Source organism: Peromyscus leucopus, chromosome 23 (genome assembly GCF_004664715.2).
Source record: "Peromyscus leucopus breed LL Stock chromosome 23, UCI_PerLeu_2.1, whole genome shotgun sequence".
NCBI lineage: Eukaryota > Metazoa > Chordata > Mammalia > Rodentia > Cricetidae > Peromyscus > Peromyscus leucopus.
Window position 1 is genome coordinate 25,332,973 of NC_051082.1, and position 17,197 is coordinate 25,350,169.

Below are 17,197 nucleotides of genomic sequence, written 5' to 3' on the forward strand. Positions count from 1 at the left end.
AAGCTTAGGTCGGCTCCGAATTCCCTATGTGTACCATAGGGTTCTTCTGTGTCCCTGGGGATCCCCGAAATCTTGCATTCCGGGTGCACCGTGGCTCAGCAGCCCAGCCCCCCTGGCTTGACATCAGCAAGCTGGAGTAGTCCAGGGGGAAGGGCCGCGTAAAAGCGCGAGCACGGACTACAAATCCCGACAGGCATCGCGTGGCTCCGCGGCCAGCGCCTGCGCAGCACGGGCCCGGCGTTTGAGTGGCAAGTTGTTTGTTACAGCGAACACCAGCTGCTGCTGCGCCGGGCGCCGCGCTCCGCCGGGCGCTGTTTGCTTGTCCACCCCGTAGCTCGCTGCACCCCGCAGGTCCTCCCCAGGCCTCCTTTTTTTGCAACTTGCCAAGCTTCCTTTTTCTGGATCGAGTACAAATCAGCCCAGCACCGAGCTCCGGGCCCCCTTCCCTGGGCCGGTTGCCCCACGGCTTGGGGCGCGCAGGGGGCGGGGGCCGCTGCTCGTCCCCGTCCCCCGTCCCCGTCCCCCGTCCCCCCCCCCGCAACTCGGGCCACCGCGGATGATCCGCTGTGGAGGAGCCCTGGGCGGACGATGGAACTGCACATTCTGGAACACCGACTGCAAGTTGCCAGTGTCGCCAAGGAGAGTATCCCGCTCTTCACCTACGGCCTCATCAAACTTGCCTTCCTGTCTTCCAAGACCAGGTGAGAGAAAGAGAGTATGGGGCGAGGGGATGGGGGGGCGCATGGTACCCGCCCCGGGACAGACAAAGAGGCGCACCCCGGGGGGACGCAGTGCAAAACAACTTCATTCCCCCCCACCCCACCCCCCGGGATCTCTGCCATCCTCCCGCATCGGACAAAGCCACCCCTGTGCTCTCTAGTTGGGGGTCCCCTCCACCCAGATCCCCCCCACCCCACTGCGCCCCCAACTGCTGCCACCAACACCCGACCCTCCCCCCATCTCAGTTCCCTTCCCTGAGATCTCTAGTAACCTCCCCAAATGGCCTCTGTGATGCATCCGTGAATGAATGAATGAATGAACAAATGAATGAATGAATGAAAAACAGGTGTGGGGATCCGGAGGTGGAAATTAACAAACTAAACACGCCCCATCCCCCCATCCATCCAACACCACCACTCCCCTCCTCTTGGTTGGGCCGGCCCCCCTGTAGCCACCGGCAAGCGGGGAGGGATGGCGCTGAGCTCGTCTACCCCAGAACAGAAAAATCATAAAATCATTAGTAGATGTTTATCTCCAGGTGCCTGGAGAGAGAGGGGAGAGGAGGTGCAGGCAGCGGGGGAGGGGCTGCGGGGACAGGGTCGCTGATTTCTTTTCTCTTTGGGGGTCCAGCGAAGTGGGAGGGGGGGGGGATTTTGAACCATGGAAGGGGAGGAGCAGGCCTGTTTATGGATCTGCCTGGAGGCCGGGCTTGGATGTTGCAGGGGGAGGAAAAAAAAATAGTGGAAGGCCTTGGGAGGTAAGAAGAAAAAGAAGAGAAAAAAAAAATTTTTTTTTAATCTTGGATTTTTCCCATTGCTAGGTGTGCGTTTGACTTCATAAACTCCTGTTGGATTAGAGTCGGGTTATCTTTTTTTTTTTTTTTTTAATTGCCCTTTTCCCCCTGTGGAGTGGGAACTGGAACAAGCTATGGTTAACTTAAACCTTGTTGGCTTACCATTATGATGGGTCTGGTTTGGGGGGGGGGTGTGAGGGGGGTGGCGGTTAAGGCGAAGATGCTCCAACCTCCCTGCCAAAGAAATGAATACATTACTGGGGCCAAGATGAAGTCAAATGCAAACACACCCCCTCCCTCCCTCCCTCCCTTCCCAGGCTGTCTTGTCTCCCTCCGATGGGCTTGGGCTCAGGAGAAAGAGCCTGTTCAAAGTTCTTGCTCAGGGACCTGACTTCAACCTTTCGGAGCTCGGTCAGGACTATTGTTTTGAAGCCCAGCTAGGTAGCTCTGCGTCTGTTTACTCTCTCCTCCGAGGGCTGCTCTATCTGTGGGGACCCACGGTTTGAAATCTTTACCTCCCTTGCCTGAGCAGAACCCCTTGCTCCTTGGATGGCCCCAGGTAAATCATTAAACAGGTCATTTGAAAACAAAGGTAACTGCTCGTTTTCTGCACACGCTCCCCCCCACCTCCACCCCCAAGTGCAGAAAGTCCCTCTCTGTCAACGCCTGCTAATCCTACGTCCACCTGCCCTCTGCCCACCCCTAGACAATCCCTAGGACCCAGAGACTGGAGGTAACAGACTCCCAACTTGTGGCCTCAGCATCCCCCCCCCCCCCCCCCAGCTCTCTGGTTCTTTTCTTTCTCAGTCTGGAGGAAAGAGGGCTTTTAGAGGGACATTCGGTAGACAGACAGGAGTCTGTCTGTGCCCTGTGCCTTGGTGAAGGGACTGGCCTTTTTATGGGCATCTGCTGCTCCCAGGGTCCAAGTCGAAGGTCTCAAATTAAGACTCAGAGACAAGCTCACAATGGCCCACCTGACCCCAGGGAAACCCTGTCCCCTTGCAAGGTTCCTTCCAGGATAGGCCCAAGTGACCGGTTGCAAGATGACGGAGAGGTCAAAGGTCACCTCCTTGTCTCCAGGCTCCGACTCCAGAAACCGCTGAGCCTAGCCGGTCTGAGGGCTGACAACCACTACCCTTGTGCACTCTGAGCCCAGGCGTGGCTTCGTGTTGGAATCAGCCCCAGTGGCCCCGGGGCCAGGTCACCGTCCTTCTCCGTCTCTCTTTTTGTCCCTCTGTGAAATGGACATAGCCCAGCCAGGCCCACTTCCTTTTCAAGGAGCTGCCTGCTGGGGGTGGGCCGTTCAATTCATGTAAAGACAACTGGGCCTGGAAAGGGATGGTGGTGTGTGGCTGTTATTTACAGCAGTGAGCCATGCAGGTAGTAATTCTTGATTCTTCTCCCCCACCACAGTGGTCCAGATTCCCATTAGCACCCATCTCTCTGCAAACCAGGCATCTCCAGGATATCACACTGACTGCTTAAAAGAGACAAGTCACTGTGTCTGTAGGGCCAGGTCCTTGCTGTGGCATTCAAGGCCTTTTGAGGAACCTGGATCCAGAATCCTTGTCTTTAGCCATCCCCCACTCCCCACCCCCAGCCGATACGCTAGTAACCCCCACGGGTTGCCTGCCATCTCTTCCCTCTTCCCACCTGTACGTGGTCGTCGATTATCTCTTCCTAGAGTGTCCCCGCCACCCCTGTCAATTCCACTTTGGTCCTCAGGACCAGTGACATCACCACCCTGAACCTCCTCCCCAAGCACTCCCCTGCCTCCACCTCCTGGCAGACTTAGTCACTTCCTTCCCCCCTCGCTCCCCCCCCCCACCCCACGTCTCCTTGGAGTGGAGCAGGTAGAGCTGGGGAAGAGACTGGAATGACATTGGAGGATGCTCACTCGGTGCCTGGGTACCTCTGAGCCCAAGGGATGTAGAGATAGGCTGCCCCTCCCTCTGCCGAGTTAAGTGCCCAGTCTAGGGAAGGAAAGGGACATAGTTGGAAAGCTGAAGTTAAGAAACATGGTCCAGCAGGGTAGAAGAAAGGAGGCCCAGGCCTGGAGAGATGGCTCAGCAGTTAAGACTGATGACTGCTCTTACAGAGGATCTAAGTTCATTCTTCCCAGCACCCATGCCAGGTGGCTCACAACCTCCAGGAAGTCCCGCTCAAGGGATCTGGTGCCCTCTTCTGGCCTCTGCAGGTACCTGCACTCATGTGCACATACCCACGCATTGATATAATATAAACGTGTGTGTGTGTGTGTGTGTGTGTGTGTGTGTATGTATGATTTTAAATAAAGAAAGAGGGGAGACTGAACACTGGCTGGGGCAGCCTGGGAGCCTACCTGAATGAAGAGGCTTTAGATTATATGTGACATCTTAGTAGGAGTTAGGCAGGAAGGAGAATCTAGTCTCTCTTTCTATAGAAATGCAGACATGCACATGACATATATCCTAGTGTATACAGGGACCGAGACAACTCGGTGGCATAGCTTTTACAAAGAAGGAGCTTGGTGCTCAGGGATTAACTTGCTCAAGGTCATGAGATCAGTGATAGAGCCCAAGTCTCCATCTCTGTGGATGAAGCTCTGTTTTTGCCAGCACAGGTTACAGAGGAGGCTCATATTCAACAGTGCCCCCAGCCCTTCTGTTCACAGTATGCTGATTAGAAAGATTCAAGAGCACAGGATCAAACCACTGACCTTCATATATTCCCTTGTGGCCTCTTTCTTTTTTTTCTTTCTTTTTTTTTTTTTTTTTTTCAGCACTGAGGATTGGACTCAGGGCCGCCTGCATACAAGGCAAGCACACTCTACCACTGAGCCACACCCCAGCCCCTCACTGGGGGATTCTAGGCAGGTGCTCTACCACTGAGCCACACCCCAGCCCCTCACTGGGGGGATTCTAGGTAGGTACTCTACCACTGAGCCACACCCCAGCCCCTCACTGGGGGATTCTAGGCAGGGGCTCTACCACAGAGCCACATCCCAGCCTCTCACTGGGGGATTCTAGGCAGGAGCTCTACCACTGAGCCACTCCTCAAGCCTTTTTCAGTTTTTTGTTTTGATACAGGGCCGTACTAAGTTGCCCAGGCTGACCTCGAATCACTCTATAGCCATGACAAGCCTGAACTCAGGAGTTTTTCTCCCTCGGCCTCCTAAGTGGCTGGGAAGATAGGCCTGGAAAACCACATCCAACTTCAGTGTTTTTCTGACTCCTTAACCTAGCAGTACTCAGGTGTGTGGGAGAAAGCTGGAGCAGGGTAACTAGGCTCCACTTCTGCAAGGTGTGCCTCATGTTACCCAGCCCCAGGTTGTTCTTCAGAGATGCTGTCAAATCTCTAGCTCTGTGATTGGCTCTGAAATCTATCACACGGTCCCTAAGTACTTGCAAAACGGCATGTTGAAGGCAGAGGTGGGAAGCAGCCTGGTGAAAGTCCCCCTACTTTCTATCCAGCTATGTTCATTCATTCATTCATTCATTCATTCTTTTTTTTTTTTTTTTGGTTTTTCGAGACAGGGTTTCTCTGTGTAGCTTTGCACCTTTTCCTGGAACTCACTTGGTAGCCCAGGCTGGCCTCGAACTCAGAGATCCGCCTGCCTCTGCCTCCCGAGTGCTGGGATTAAAGGCGTGCGCCACCACCCCCGGCCATTCATTCATTCTTATTCATATTGGGTCTCTCTCCTCCCTTCCACCTCCCTCATATCCTAGAACTCATTAGGATAACTGCCCTTCTCCGGCCTTTAAGTCCTGGGAGTGAGCTTCCACTCCTGGCTTCAGCTGTATGATGTTCCCATGTTCATTTCGTCTTACCCTTGGCAGCTCCGTTTCTTCACATCTTAGCAATATGTGGCTAAGTCAAGGGTAGCCTTCGGAGCTGGGGAGAGGGCTCAGCCGGTAAAACACCCGTATGCAAGCGTGCATCACATGAGTTGGGATTCTCCAGCACTTACATTAAAAAAAAAAAAAAATGGCCGGGCAGTGGTGGTACACACCTTTAATCCCAGCATTCACAAGGCAGAGACAGCTGGATCTCTGTGAGTTCAAGGCCAGCCTGGTCTACAAAGAGAAGTACTGTCTTGAAGAAGAAAAAAAAAATGGACTGGAGGTTAGAAAGATATCTCAGTGGTCAAGTACACACATGCTCCTCTGACAGAGGACCCGAGTTCGGTTCCCAGCACCCATATCAAGCAGTTCACAACCACCTGTAACTCCTGCTCCAGCGGATCTAATTCCCTCTTCTGACCCACAATCATGTATACACATGCACACACACACACACACACACACACACACACAATTAAAAATAAAGCCTTAAAATAGGGGGGCAGTGAACTTCAGGGTTGGAAGAGACTGTCTCAGAAAAAGGGGGCAGAGAAGAAAAGGAGGACAGAGAACAACGGAGGAAAGATAACCTGATGTCAACCTTAGGTCTCCATGTGGACATACACACGTGTGCTTGCGCACACACATGCACCCGCGTGTACACATTAAAGAAAACTTTGACTGTATACAGTATGGTGTGGGAAGAGGACCTGTGTCAGCGAACTTTTCTCAGAGCTGTGAAGGAGGAACTGTTTGCTCTGGCTCACACTCTGAGAGGACGGTCTCTCATGGCGGGAAGGCACGGTGGAATTCATAACTGAGGGACCATCGCTAATGCTAATACTTCTCACGTCATGGCAGACCAGGAAGTGGATGACATACAGGAAGTAGGAGCCCAGCCATAAAAGCGTCAAGGCCTGCCCACCGTGACTCACTTCTTCCTGGGAGACTCCGTACCCTAAAGACTCTCTGACCTCCCAAACCAGTAGCCTGAGCTCTGTTCAAGGGCCAAGTGTTTAAGCCTACGGAGGTCATCTTACAACCAACCCTTAACAGATAGGGATGATATGAGAGTGTTCTGGGGTGGAGGGCTAGAGAAAAGGTTCAGTCGTTAAAAGCACATTCTGCTCTTCTAGAGGACCCAGGTTCAACTCCCAGCACCCACACTGAGTGGCTCATAACCACCTGTAATTCCAGATCTGACGCCCTCTTCTGGCCTCTATAGGTACCCACACTGATGTGCATATCCACACCTGTACATATAACTTAAAAATACAATAAACCTTTTAAAAAGTGATCTTGGCCAGGCGATGGTGTTGGTGCGCGCTTTTAATCCCAGCGCTTGGAAGGCAGAGGCAAGTGGGTATCTGTGAGTTCGAGGCCACCCTGGTCTATAAAGTGAGTTCTTGGACAGCCAAGGCTACATAAAGAAACCCTGTCTTGAAGAACTAAAAAAAAAAGTGTTCTTGGCATGGCGGTTTATAACCGAGAAGACAGAGTATGGCAGGTTGTTATTGAGCAGAATTGGGAATCAGTGAACCAGTGATTGTCAACCTTCCTAATGCTGCGACTCCTTCGTGTAGTTCCTCGTGCTGTGGTGACCCCCAACCTTAAGATTATTCCATTGCTACTTCATAACTGTAATTTGCCTCTGCTAGGAATTGTAATGTAAATATCTGATATGCAATCTCCCAAGGGTTTGCAACCCATGGGTTGAGAACTGCCGCAGTGAAGGAAGGAGCATTTGATACGGGCCCTAAGGAAGTAGGGAAGCGAGGGGAGTTGATGTGGGACAGGGTGTCTGTGAAAAGAAAAGGCTCAGTGTGAGGGAGAGGATGAGAGAGAGTAATGCGGGTTGGAAATGACAGCAGTGCATTAAATGCACGCGTGAAATTGTCAGAAGAATAAACTGAAGAGAAGAGGTTCATGCTGGGACCGGTGGTCATTCAAATACACAGGAGCCTGAGGCATGAGGATCACAAGTTCAAGGCCTGCTTGAGCTACAGAATGACTCCAAAGGCAGCCTGGCCAACTTAGTACGGTCCTGGCTGGGAAAATAAAATAAAAAAGGTTTGGGGGTGTAGCTCAGTAGTAGAGCACATGCCTAAAATCTAACAGCAACAGGTATGGGCATGGCTCAGTGGTAGAGCCCCTGCCTAGAATCCCCCAGTGAGGGGCTGGGGGTGTGGCTCAGTGGTAGAGCCCCTGCCTAGAATCCCCCAGTGAAGGGCTGGGGGTGTGGCTTAGCAGGTAGAACACTCACTCTGGAAGAGTTACACCCCTCAGAACCACCAAAAGTGCTAGGAGCTGGGCTGTTCGATATCAGTTAACCTGAAGATGTGATGATGTCATCAAGATCTTTTTTTTTTTTTTTTTATCTGACTGGCCATCCTTAACGATAGTTGTGTGTGTCCTCCTGTGGAGCAGCTGGGAGAGCTTCATTGTCGACAGTGAGAAATCCAGCTAGAGCAAGTGCTGTGGCTTCCAACAGTGTCCTCCAACAAAGTACTCAGATCCTATTCTCTCCCTGCCCCCACCAAGCCTGGCACAGACCCTCTCACCTTACTGGTTGGAGCTGTGTCACATGACCATGCACAAGACCAGCATGGACCAATCAGGATCCACCCCTTTAAGGTGGGGCTGACTACATGAAAGTTTCTAGCCTAGAGACGGGGCAGACTCTTTGGGCTATACCTCCAGGTGACAGAGGGTAGCCACAGTGTGGGGAGGTTTGGGGACACGCGGCGTGAGCTCCCTGATCAAGGTGGTTCTCACTACAGCACTTGCCTCTGCTCTCTAGAGAGCGTGTGGCTGGCCTCTGTCACAGCCTCAGAACCCAGGACCTGGTTAGAGGGGCCGGAGATTGTCACCCTGGAAAAGCAGACCCCTCCCTCTTTTCCTTGTAGCCAGGCCCTTCCGGAAATGGAGTCTGTGACAGCGTAGTACATTCGAGGCTCTTCTGTGACCCTCCCATCAGTTAGGTCATGCCAACGATACAGCAGACCCGAGGAGTGGAAGCCTGATTTTACTGATAAGGAACAGAATAGGAAGGACCCAGAATACCCAGAAAGGGGTGGCAGTGACTATGGTTTGCACTCAAGAATTCAGATCAGGAGAACCTGTTATTCCGAGCACCCAGCCAGATGCCCAGGCTAGCCTGGACTCCTGTCGCTGGGAGCCTCTTGATAGGCAAGGCCACCACTGGAAGGCAAGGGACATGCTGCTGTCTTTGTGTCTGTCTGTCTGTCTGTCTGTGTCTGGTGTATGCTTATGTGTGCGTGTATGTGTGAAGGCGCTATACCAGAGCCATACTCCAGCCCTTCATGGGGGCGGGGGATTCTGGACAAGCCTGCTAGCACTGAGTAATCCCCTCAGCCCCTTACTGGGGGATTATAGGCAGACATGGTACCCCTAAGGTGCTTCCTCAGCCCTCAGGAGAGAATCCTAGACAGGTGCTTTATCATGGAGACATGTCCCTGCTGTCTGTCCCAGCAATTAGAAGCCAGAGGTTGACCGCTGGTGCCTTCCTCTATTTCTCCCCACCTTGTTTTTGAGGCATGGTCTCTCAGTGAACCTGGAGCTCCCCAATTCTACTGGTCTGGCTGCCCAGTGAGCCCAGGGATCCTAACTCCACCTCCCCAGATCTGAGATCGCAGGCATGCATTGACACATTTGCCTTTTTACAAACTCAGCGCTGGGAATCTGAGCACAGATCCCCGTGGTTGCCTGGCAAGCACGTTACCAACCGAGCCAAACCCCTAACCCCTGTTACAACCTTTGAAAAGTGCCACCATAGAAAGCACATGTTTTACCGGGCACATGGTGGCGTGGGCCTAGGATTCCAGGGGTTGGCAGACTGAGGCAGGAGAAGCATAAACTTGAGTCTAACCTGTGCTACAAAACAACGAACAAAAAAAAGCCCATTTCATGGATTGGTCCATAGCTATCTATAGGAAACCCCATAACTGCCACCTGGGTTGGGCTTCCATTTAAGGTCTCTGGTTCATGCTGCCCTGTGCTGGTCCCTGCATTACTGCTTTATTAAGGTCTTGCCAACAAACTGCTGGATACCGGCAGCTAAAGAGGCATTGATGCAAGAAAAGCTTAAATGTACACAAAGTGTGTCTAGATCTTTAGCACTTGCCTGGGTATGCTGGGCTGAGGCCACTGTCTGAGGACATTTAGGGAAAGACAGACTAGCCCCAGGGGCCTCCCAGGGAAACTCAAGACAGCCACACCCTGGCAAGTTCGGCCATGGACCATTTGGCCCTGTCCTGTTGGTGCCGTTACCTTCCTAACTGGAAATGGGGGAGACCTGCCGTAGCTGAAGTCGCAGTCAGAATTTAATGACTTAGAACAAGGGGCTGGGGAGGCGCCTGAGTGGGTGAAGTACTTGCCCAGCAAGCGTAAGGACCTGAGTCCAATCCCCAGGTCCCACACGGAAAAGCCAGGAATGGTAGCGTGCGTGTGTCATCCCAGCAAGAGGGAGGCAGGCGGGTGGATCCCTGGAGTTCTTTGACCAGTCACTCTAGCCTAATGGAAGAGCCCCAGATCCCTGGTGAGAGACTTTATCTCTAAAATACGATGATAAGGGGCTGGAGAGATGACGTAGAGGGTACCAGCTCTTGCTGTGTAAGCTTGGGGACCTGAGTTCAAATCCCCAGCACCCATCTAAAAAGTCAAGCGTGACTCCGCACAACCTATTGCACACATAAGAAAGAGAGGCTAAGGATTTGACTCGGCAGTTTAAGAGCAATCATTGCTCTCCTAGAGGACCTGGATTTGGTTCCCGGCACCCACCTGGCAACTCACAGCAGCCTGTAACTTCAGTTCTAGGACCGAAGTTCAGATCCCCAGAACCCATATAAATACATGCTGGGTGAGTGTGATAGCCCACCTGCCATTCCAGCTTTGGAGGCAGAAACAGGATCCCCAGAATAAGCCAGTAGCCAAAGTAGCCATATTAACAAGCTTTGGGTTTGATTGACAGACCCTGCCTCGGTGAATAGGGTGGAAGAGCGAGACAGCACATAAGGCAGCCAGCTCGGGCCCCCATGTGCACATTTAGACACGTGCACACATGCATACACCATACGCACACGACCATGTGCGTAATACCTTGTACACACCATGCCCACACCACTCACCGTACATATGTGCACACATTCACACACTGTCCGTGAGAACAAACAAAAGAACAGATGGTCTCTGCCAGTGGTAGACGGTGACACCCCTCAGGCTTGACAGGGGCCCCCTGAGAAGGGAGGTCCTGGTGGGGGTCCAAACTTCCACCTAGAGGTGACTGCTAGAGACCAATTATCAATGTTTATTGCAAATCCCTCGCCATATCTCTACTGTGCTAGGATCCTTAAATGGGTATGTAGAAGTAGCTCGGTTGGTAAAGGACATGAGGACCTGAGTTTGATCCCTAGAATCCCAATTTTACAAAAAACAGGCATGTTGGGGCATGTGAAATCCCAGTGCTAGGGAGACAGAGGCAGATGGGCCCCTGGAACTGGCTGGCCAGCCACCCTAGCCTGTTCAGTGAGAGGCCAGGCAAATGAGGGACCCTGGCTCAAAATAACAAGGTAGGCAACTCCTAAGGAATGACAGCCTCAGGGACTGGAGAGATGGCTCAGTGGTTAAGAGCACTGGCTGCTCTTCCAGAGGTCCTGAGGAGGTCCTGAGTTCAATTCTCAACAACCACATGGTGGCTCACAACCATCCGTAGTAAGATCTGGTGCCGCCTTTTAGTATACAGCATACATGCGGGCAGAACACTGTATACATAATATTTAAAAAAAAAAATGACAGCCTCTGCATTGCACAGGACCACACGTGTGTGCATACTTGTGCATGTCCTGCTCAGTGTTCTGTTACTGTGAAGAGACAGCCATGACCATGCAGCTCTTATAAAGGAGAGCATTTCATTGGGCCTGGCTTACATTTTCAGAGGTTTAGTCCATTATCATCATGGCTTGAAGCATGGCAGCATACAGGCAGACACAGTGCTGGAGAGGTAGTTGAGAGTTCTACATCCGGATCGGCAGGAAGCAGGAAGAGAAAGACACTGGGCCTGGCTTGAGCATTTGAAACCTCAAAGCCCGCCCCCAGTGACACGCTTCCTCCAATAAGGCCACGCCCCCTAATCCCGGTTAAGTAGTGCCACTCCCTAATGACCAAGCATTCAAATCTGTGAGCCTGTTCTTAGGCAAACCACCACACACATGCACCCGCACACACACAAACACACATGTATTGAGAAGACTCATCCTCCTCCTCAGGCTCTCAGCCTGGCCTTCTCTTTCAGGCTCACATTCCTTACCTGGTACGATTGTTTACTCAGATTTGTGTCAAAAGCCCTGACATAAACAGCCTATGAAAGGAAGCCTTTATTTTGCTTATGGTTTCAGAGGTTTGGGTCTATCCTGGGAGGGCATGGCAAAACAGCTCATTTCATGGCTGCAGGAGTGTGTGGAGAGGCTGTTCACATCACAGTGGACCGGGAATAATGGAGCTATAACAGGAAAAGTGTAGTCGGAAGTTTTCCTGAATCCCGCCCGGTCCCGCAGCCACTCAGACCCAAGTAAACACACAGAGGCTTATATTACTTACAAATTGTATAGCCTAATGGCTCAGGCTTCTCGCTAGCTAGCTCTTATAACTTAACTCAGCCCATTTCTGTGTCTTGCCACATGGCTTCGTGGCTTACCAGTACTTTTACATCTTCTCCTGGCGGTGCTTCTCAGCGCCTCCTCCGCCTCTCCTTTCTTCTCCTCTCTCTCCAGTTGGAATGTCCCGCCTAACCTTATTCTGCCTCACCATTGGCCAAACAGCTTTATTTAACCAACCAATCAGAGCAGCACATATTCACAGCGTAGAGAAAGACATCCCACGGCAGAAGGGACTGAAGCAAGATACAGCTCCCAAGGACACAGCCCCCATCTACTTCCTCCATCCAGGTCCCGCCTTCTACAGCTCCATCGCATCCCCATCATCTAGTCAAATTCCTTTAGTGTGTGTGTGTGTGTGTGTGTGTGTGTGTGTGTGTATTAGTATGTATGTATTATGCCCACACCACAGCGTGCATATGGAAGTCAGAGGGCAGCTTATGGGAGTCAGTCCTTTCCTTCCACGATGTGGGTCCCAGGGTCAAATCCAGGTCACTAGGCTTGGTGGCAAATGCCTTTATCGGCTGAACTTCACGGGTCCCTCTCTTCAGATTTTCAATCCAGCGACAGATTAAGTCATCGATCCAGTTAGAGCCCTTGTGACCTACTTGTCTCCAATCTGGCCACACAGACGCCCCTTGAGTGCCCTTTACCAGTCTCCCGAGTGCCTCTTGGTCCAGTCATTTTCATGTTAAGATTAACCGTCACACCTGGCATTTTAACTGTCCCTCTGCCCTGCCTGTCTCCCACATGCCCTATTTTAAAACATCTCAGATAGGTTTGTTTTGCTCTGAGACAGGGTCTCTTGTAGCCCAGGCTGGCCTCAGACTAGCTATGTAGCTAGGGATAGACTTGAATTTATAATCCTCCTGCCTCCACCTCCCAGGTGCTGGAATTACACTCAGCACCATACTCAGATTCTGCAATGGTTTTAAAATGACTGATGACTCCAACATGCTTCATGCGGAAGCTTCTGTGCCCCTTCCTCTCTCCCCTTTCAATGTGTGCCTCAGGGACTCTGTGTTTGGTAGCACCCGAGGCTAGGTCATGAAGAATACGCTCACCACCTCTTGGAGCCTTTGCTTGGTAGAAAGCCAACCTCCATATTGTGAGGACACTGAGTCCTCGGGAGGTTGAAGCGGGAGGCTCACAAGTTCAAGACCAGCCTGGGTCACACGGCAAGACCATGCCTCCAAAAAGAAGAGAGAAAGAGATCAAATAATTTGGTTTTAAACTCAGGATCTTTGTTGAACACCGTTTGTTCTGACATTCCCCAGCTCTTTGAAGACGATTGCCTTCTTTGTCACTTTGCTGAAAGGCCCCGGTTGACAATGGTTTGTTCCTCTTACCTTCCTCCCTGTCAGAGAATAGCATTTTCTTTTGCTGCTTGGTGGAGCATCCTGTGATTTGCTGCTATTGACAGATATAAGACCTACATGGGGGCTGGAGATGTAGCTCAGTTGCTAGCATGCATGAAGCCCTGAGTTCCATCCCCAACACCGCACATCTCAGCCTTGAGGAAGTAGAGGCAGGACGATCAGAGGTTCAAGGTCATTGGTAACACAGAGTAGGAAGCCAGCCTGGACTCCATAATACCGTTTCTTTTTCTTTTCTTTTTTAGATTAATTTATTTATTATGTATACAGTGTTCTGCCTACACACCAGAAGAGGGCACCAGATCGAATTACAGATGCTTGTGAGCCACCATGTGGATGCTGGGAATTGAACCCAGGTCCTCAGGAAGAGCAGCCAGTGCTCTTAACCTCTGAGCCATCTCTCCAGCCCCATAATACCGTTTCTTAAACAAAAACAAAAGACACAGAGGCCAGAGAGGAAAGCTGCCTAAGTAGAGTTGGGACCTTACTCACCCCCATCAAATGGCAACTGTTGAGAATATAAAACAAGCTGGAGAGAGAGTCCCAGGGTTAAAGCACTGGCTGCTCTTTCAGAGAATCCAAGTTCAACTCCCAGCACCCTCTGGACAGCTCACTGCCTGGGACAGCTCCAGGGAATCCACCACCCTCTTCTGGCTTCCTCAGGTACCCACAGACACACAGGAACACATCATTTCAATTTAAAAAACAAAAACAAGAAACAACTCAAAACAGTAAACTTGAAATGGATAAAGTACTGGCGAAGAGGTAAAAAGATTGGAACCCTTGTAAGCTGTTAATGCTTTGTAAAATACTTAGTAGTAGTGGGGACACTTTCTCCAAAACTGTAAAAGTCGAGGTGGCAAGATGACCTAGCAGTTGCTGCCAGGCCTGGTGATTTGGGTTCAATCCCTGGTGTCCACGTGGTGGAAGTGGAAAAGTAGCTCCCACAGGGTGTCCCTGACCTCCACACATGCACCATTGCACTCGTGTCTACGTACACACACACACACACACACACACACACACACACACACAAAGAAATAAACGTTTAAAATTTTTAATAGAGAAGTATAGTAGAACATAGCTAACTGTCATCCCAACACTCAAACTAAAGCAGGAATTGAAGGCCAGCCTGGTCTACAGAGCGAGTTGGAGCCAGCTTGAGCTACATAATGGGACCTTGTCTCAAAAAAAAAAAAAAAAAAAAAAAAAAATCTAGGCAAGGAGGCTCGGGAGACAGCTCAGGAGTTAAGAACACTTGCTGCTTTTGCTGAGGACCTGAATTCTGCTGCCAGCTCCCACACGGTGGCTCACAGCCGCAGCTTCAGGGGATCTGAAGCCGTCTTCCGGCCTCCACACATATGTGCATGTACACATACATACACAGAAATAAACCTGTGTGTGTGTGTGTGTGTGTGTGTGTATACATATACACACACACACACACACACACACACACACACACACACACATATATATATAAAATCTGAGAGGGAAAAATAATTAAAAGAATTACTTTTCCACTTCTGGGTATACATCCTGAAGAGTTGGAAGGAGGATCGTGTGGGGCCTAGACGTTTATGGTCCCGGCAACATGATTCACAAAAGCCAAAATAGGGAGGGATAAGGCCCAAATATCCATCAACAGGCGAAGGCGTAAACTTGCGACACACGGGTATGATGAAGCACACTCCACCTTCAGGAAGGACGCGCTGACAGTTGCCCCAGCCTGGATACACTTGTAGAACGTTATGCTGAGATGGAAGCCAGTGAGGGAGAAAACAAAGAAGGCAGGCTGTGTTGCTTTTTGAAGTCCTCAGTAGTTCACTTTGTAGAGACAAATTAGGCAGGTGTGGCGTCCCGGCATGTGTGAGGTGATGGTAGAAGGATCAGGAGTTGCATGGAGGTCCATCCTTGGCTACACAATAAGTTTGAGGCCAGCCTGGGCTACATCGGACCCTGTCTCAAAAATAATCATAGAAGGGCTGGAGAGATGGCTCAGCAGTTAAGAATACTTAGTGTAGCTGGGCGGTGGTGGTTCACACTTTTAATCCCAGCACTAGGGAGGCAGAGACAGGCAGATCTCTGTGAGTTCAAGGCCAGCCTGGTCTACAAAGAGAGTTCTAGGACGACCAGGGCTGTTATACAGAGAAACCCTGTCTCGGGAAAATAATAATAATAATAATAATAATAATAATAATAATAATAATAATAATGCTTCTAAGAGAGGACCTGAATTCAGTTCCAAGTCTTACAAAGGGCCACTTACAACTACCTGTAACTCCAGCTTGGGGGATCTGATGCCCTCTTCTGGTCCCCATGGGCACATACACTCACAAGCATATGTATATACACATAAAAGTAAAAATAAATCTTTACAAAAGAAGTGCTAAAAATAGTGATAAAGACAATGTGTCTGTGATTGCCAGGGGCTGGGGGAGGGTCTGAGAGTTATTGCTTAAGGGTGTTAGGTTTCAATTCTGCAAGATGAAGGAGTTCTGGAGTTAGGTGGCCTTCATGGTGACACAGCAGTGACTGTCCCTTCTGCCACAGGACTGTGCAGAGAGTTAAGATTGTAAGGTATATATTCTAGGTGCTTTACCATAGTTTTTTTGTTTTTGTTTTTTAAAGACCTGTCATCCCAACTGCACATGTGGCTGAGATAGGAGGATGGTAGATTCAAGGCCAGCCTGGGTAACTTAGTAAGACCCCATATCAAAATAGAAGAACTGAGGGCATGAATCAGTATATAGCCTCTGCCTAGAATCCCCTAGTGAGGGACTGGGGTGTGGCTCAGTGGTAGAGCCCCTGCCTAGAATCCCCCAGTGAGGGGCTGGAGTGTGACTGGATGTTGAAAATTTGCCTATAACCTCCCCACCTTGTGGGGGGGGGGAATGCGTCTTGGTTGGGGAGAGTTTACCCAGAAAAAAATTGAGGGAGGGGGAATTTGCAGTCTAGAGCTGGGATGCTTTTCTCCTGCCCTTAGACATCAGGACTCCAGGGTGTCCGGACTCCAGGTCCCAACACCCGAAACAATGGCCCCTCAGGTTTTCAAGCCTTCAGCTCAGACTGACGGTTAAACCATCAGGCCCCCTGGGTCTGAGGTCTTCATACTAGACTAAAGGTAGGACTTCTCAGTACCTTGGTTACTAATAACATAGTGTTAGTACAGTAATGTATCATGGTTTTCTAACATCTCATCTGGATGGATGGATGATTAAAAGGCTGTTTATCAATCCATGGATGAATGATAGGTAAATAGGTAGGTGGACAAATAATTGATAAATAAGGTGGATGGACAGATGACACATATAGCCATAGGCACATGGATTCATGGAAGGGCCACAAATTAAGTCTGTACCTGTTGAGTACAGCTATGGTTTTTTTTTTTTTTTTTTTTTGGTTTTTCGAGACAGGGTTTCTCTGTGTAGCTTTGCGCCTTTCCTGGAACTCACTTGGTAGCCCAGGCTGGCCTCGAACTCACAGAGATCCGCCTGGCTCTGCCTCCCGAGTGCTGGGATTAAAGGCGTGCGCCACCACCGCCCGGCCTTGGTTTTTTTTTTTTAATGTAGCCCAAGCTGGTCTTAACTCAGAATGTAGCTGTGGATGACCTTGAACTTCTGATCTTCCTGTCTCAACCTTCTAAGTGCTGGGATTACTGGCGTACACCACCACGCTTAGTTTATGGGTTGCCAGAGGTAGAACTCAAGGCTTTATTATGCTGAGCAATCCCTCTGCCTGCTGAGCCACATCCCCAGCCAGAGGACATTTTTTTTTTCTCGTGAACACAGAACTGTGCTTATCTGAATCCAAAAT

At 50.4% G+C, this 17,197-nt stretch overlaps 1 protein-coding gene across 1 annotated transcript in view; it reads left to right on the top strand.

Annotated features, from left to right (window-relative positions):
* The first annotated feature begins 236 nt into the window (after nt 1-236).
* Nucleotides 237-17,197, top strand: part of Castor2 (cytosolic arginine sensor for mTORC1 subunit 2) — a 42,875-nt gene continuing 25,914 nt past the window's right edge. Inside the window, exon 1 of the mRNA XM_028870134.2 lies at nt 237-701. Within this exon, the coding sequence (XP_028725967.1) occupies nt 589-701 (113 nt within the window). The 5' untranslated portion in view covers nt 237-588. The remainder of the gene's footprint in view (nt 702-17,197) is intronic.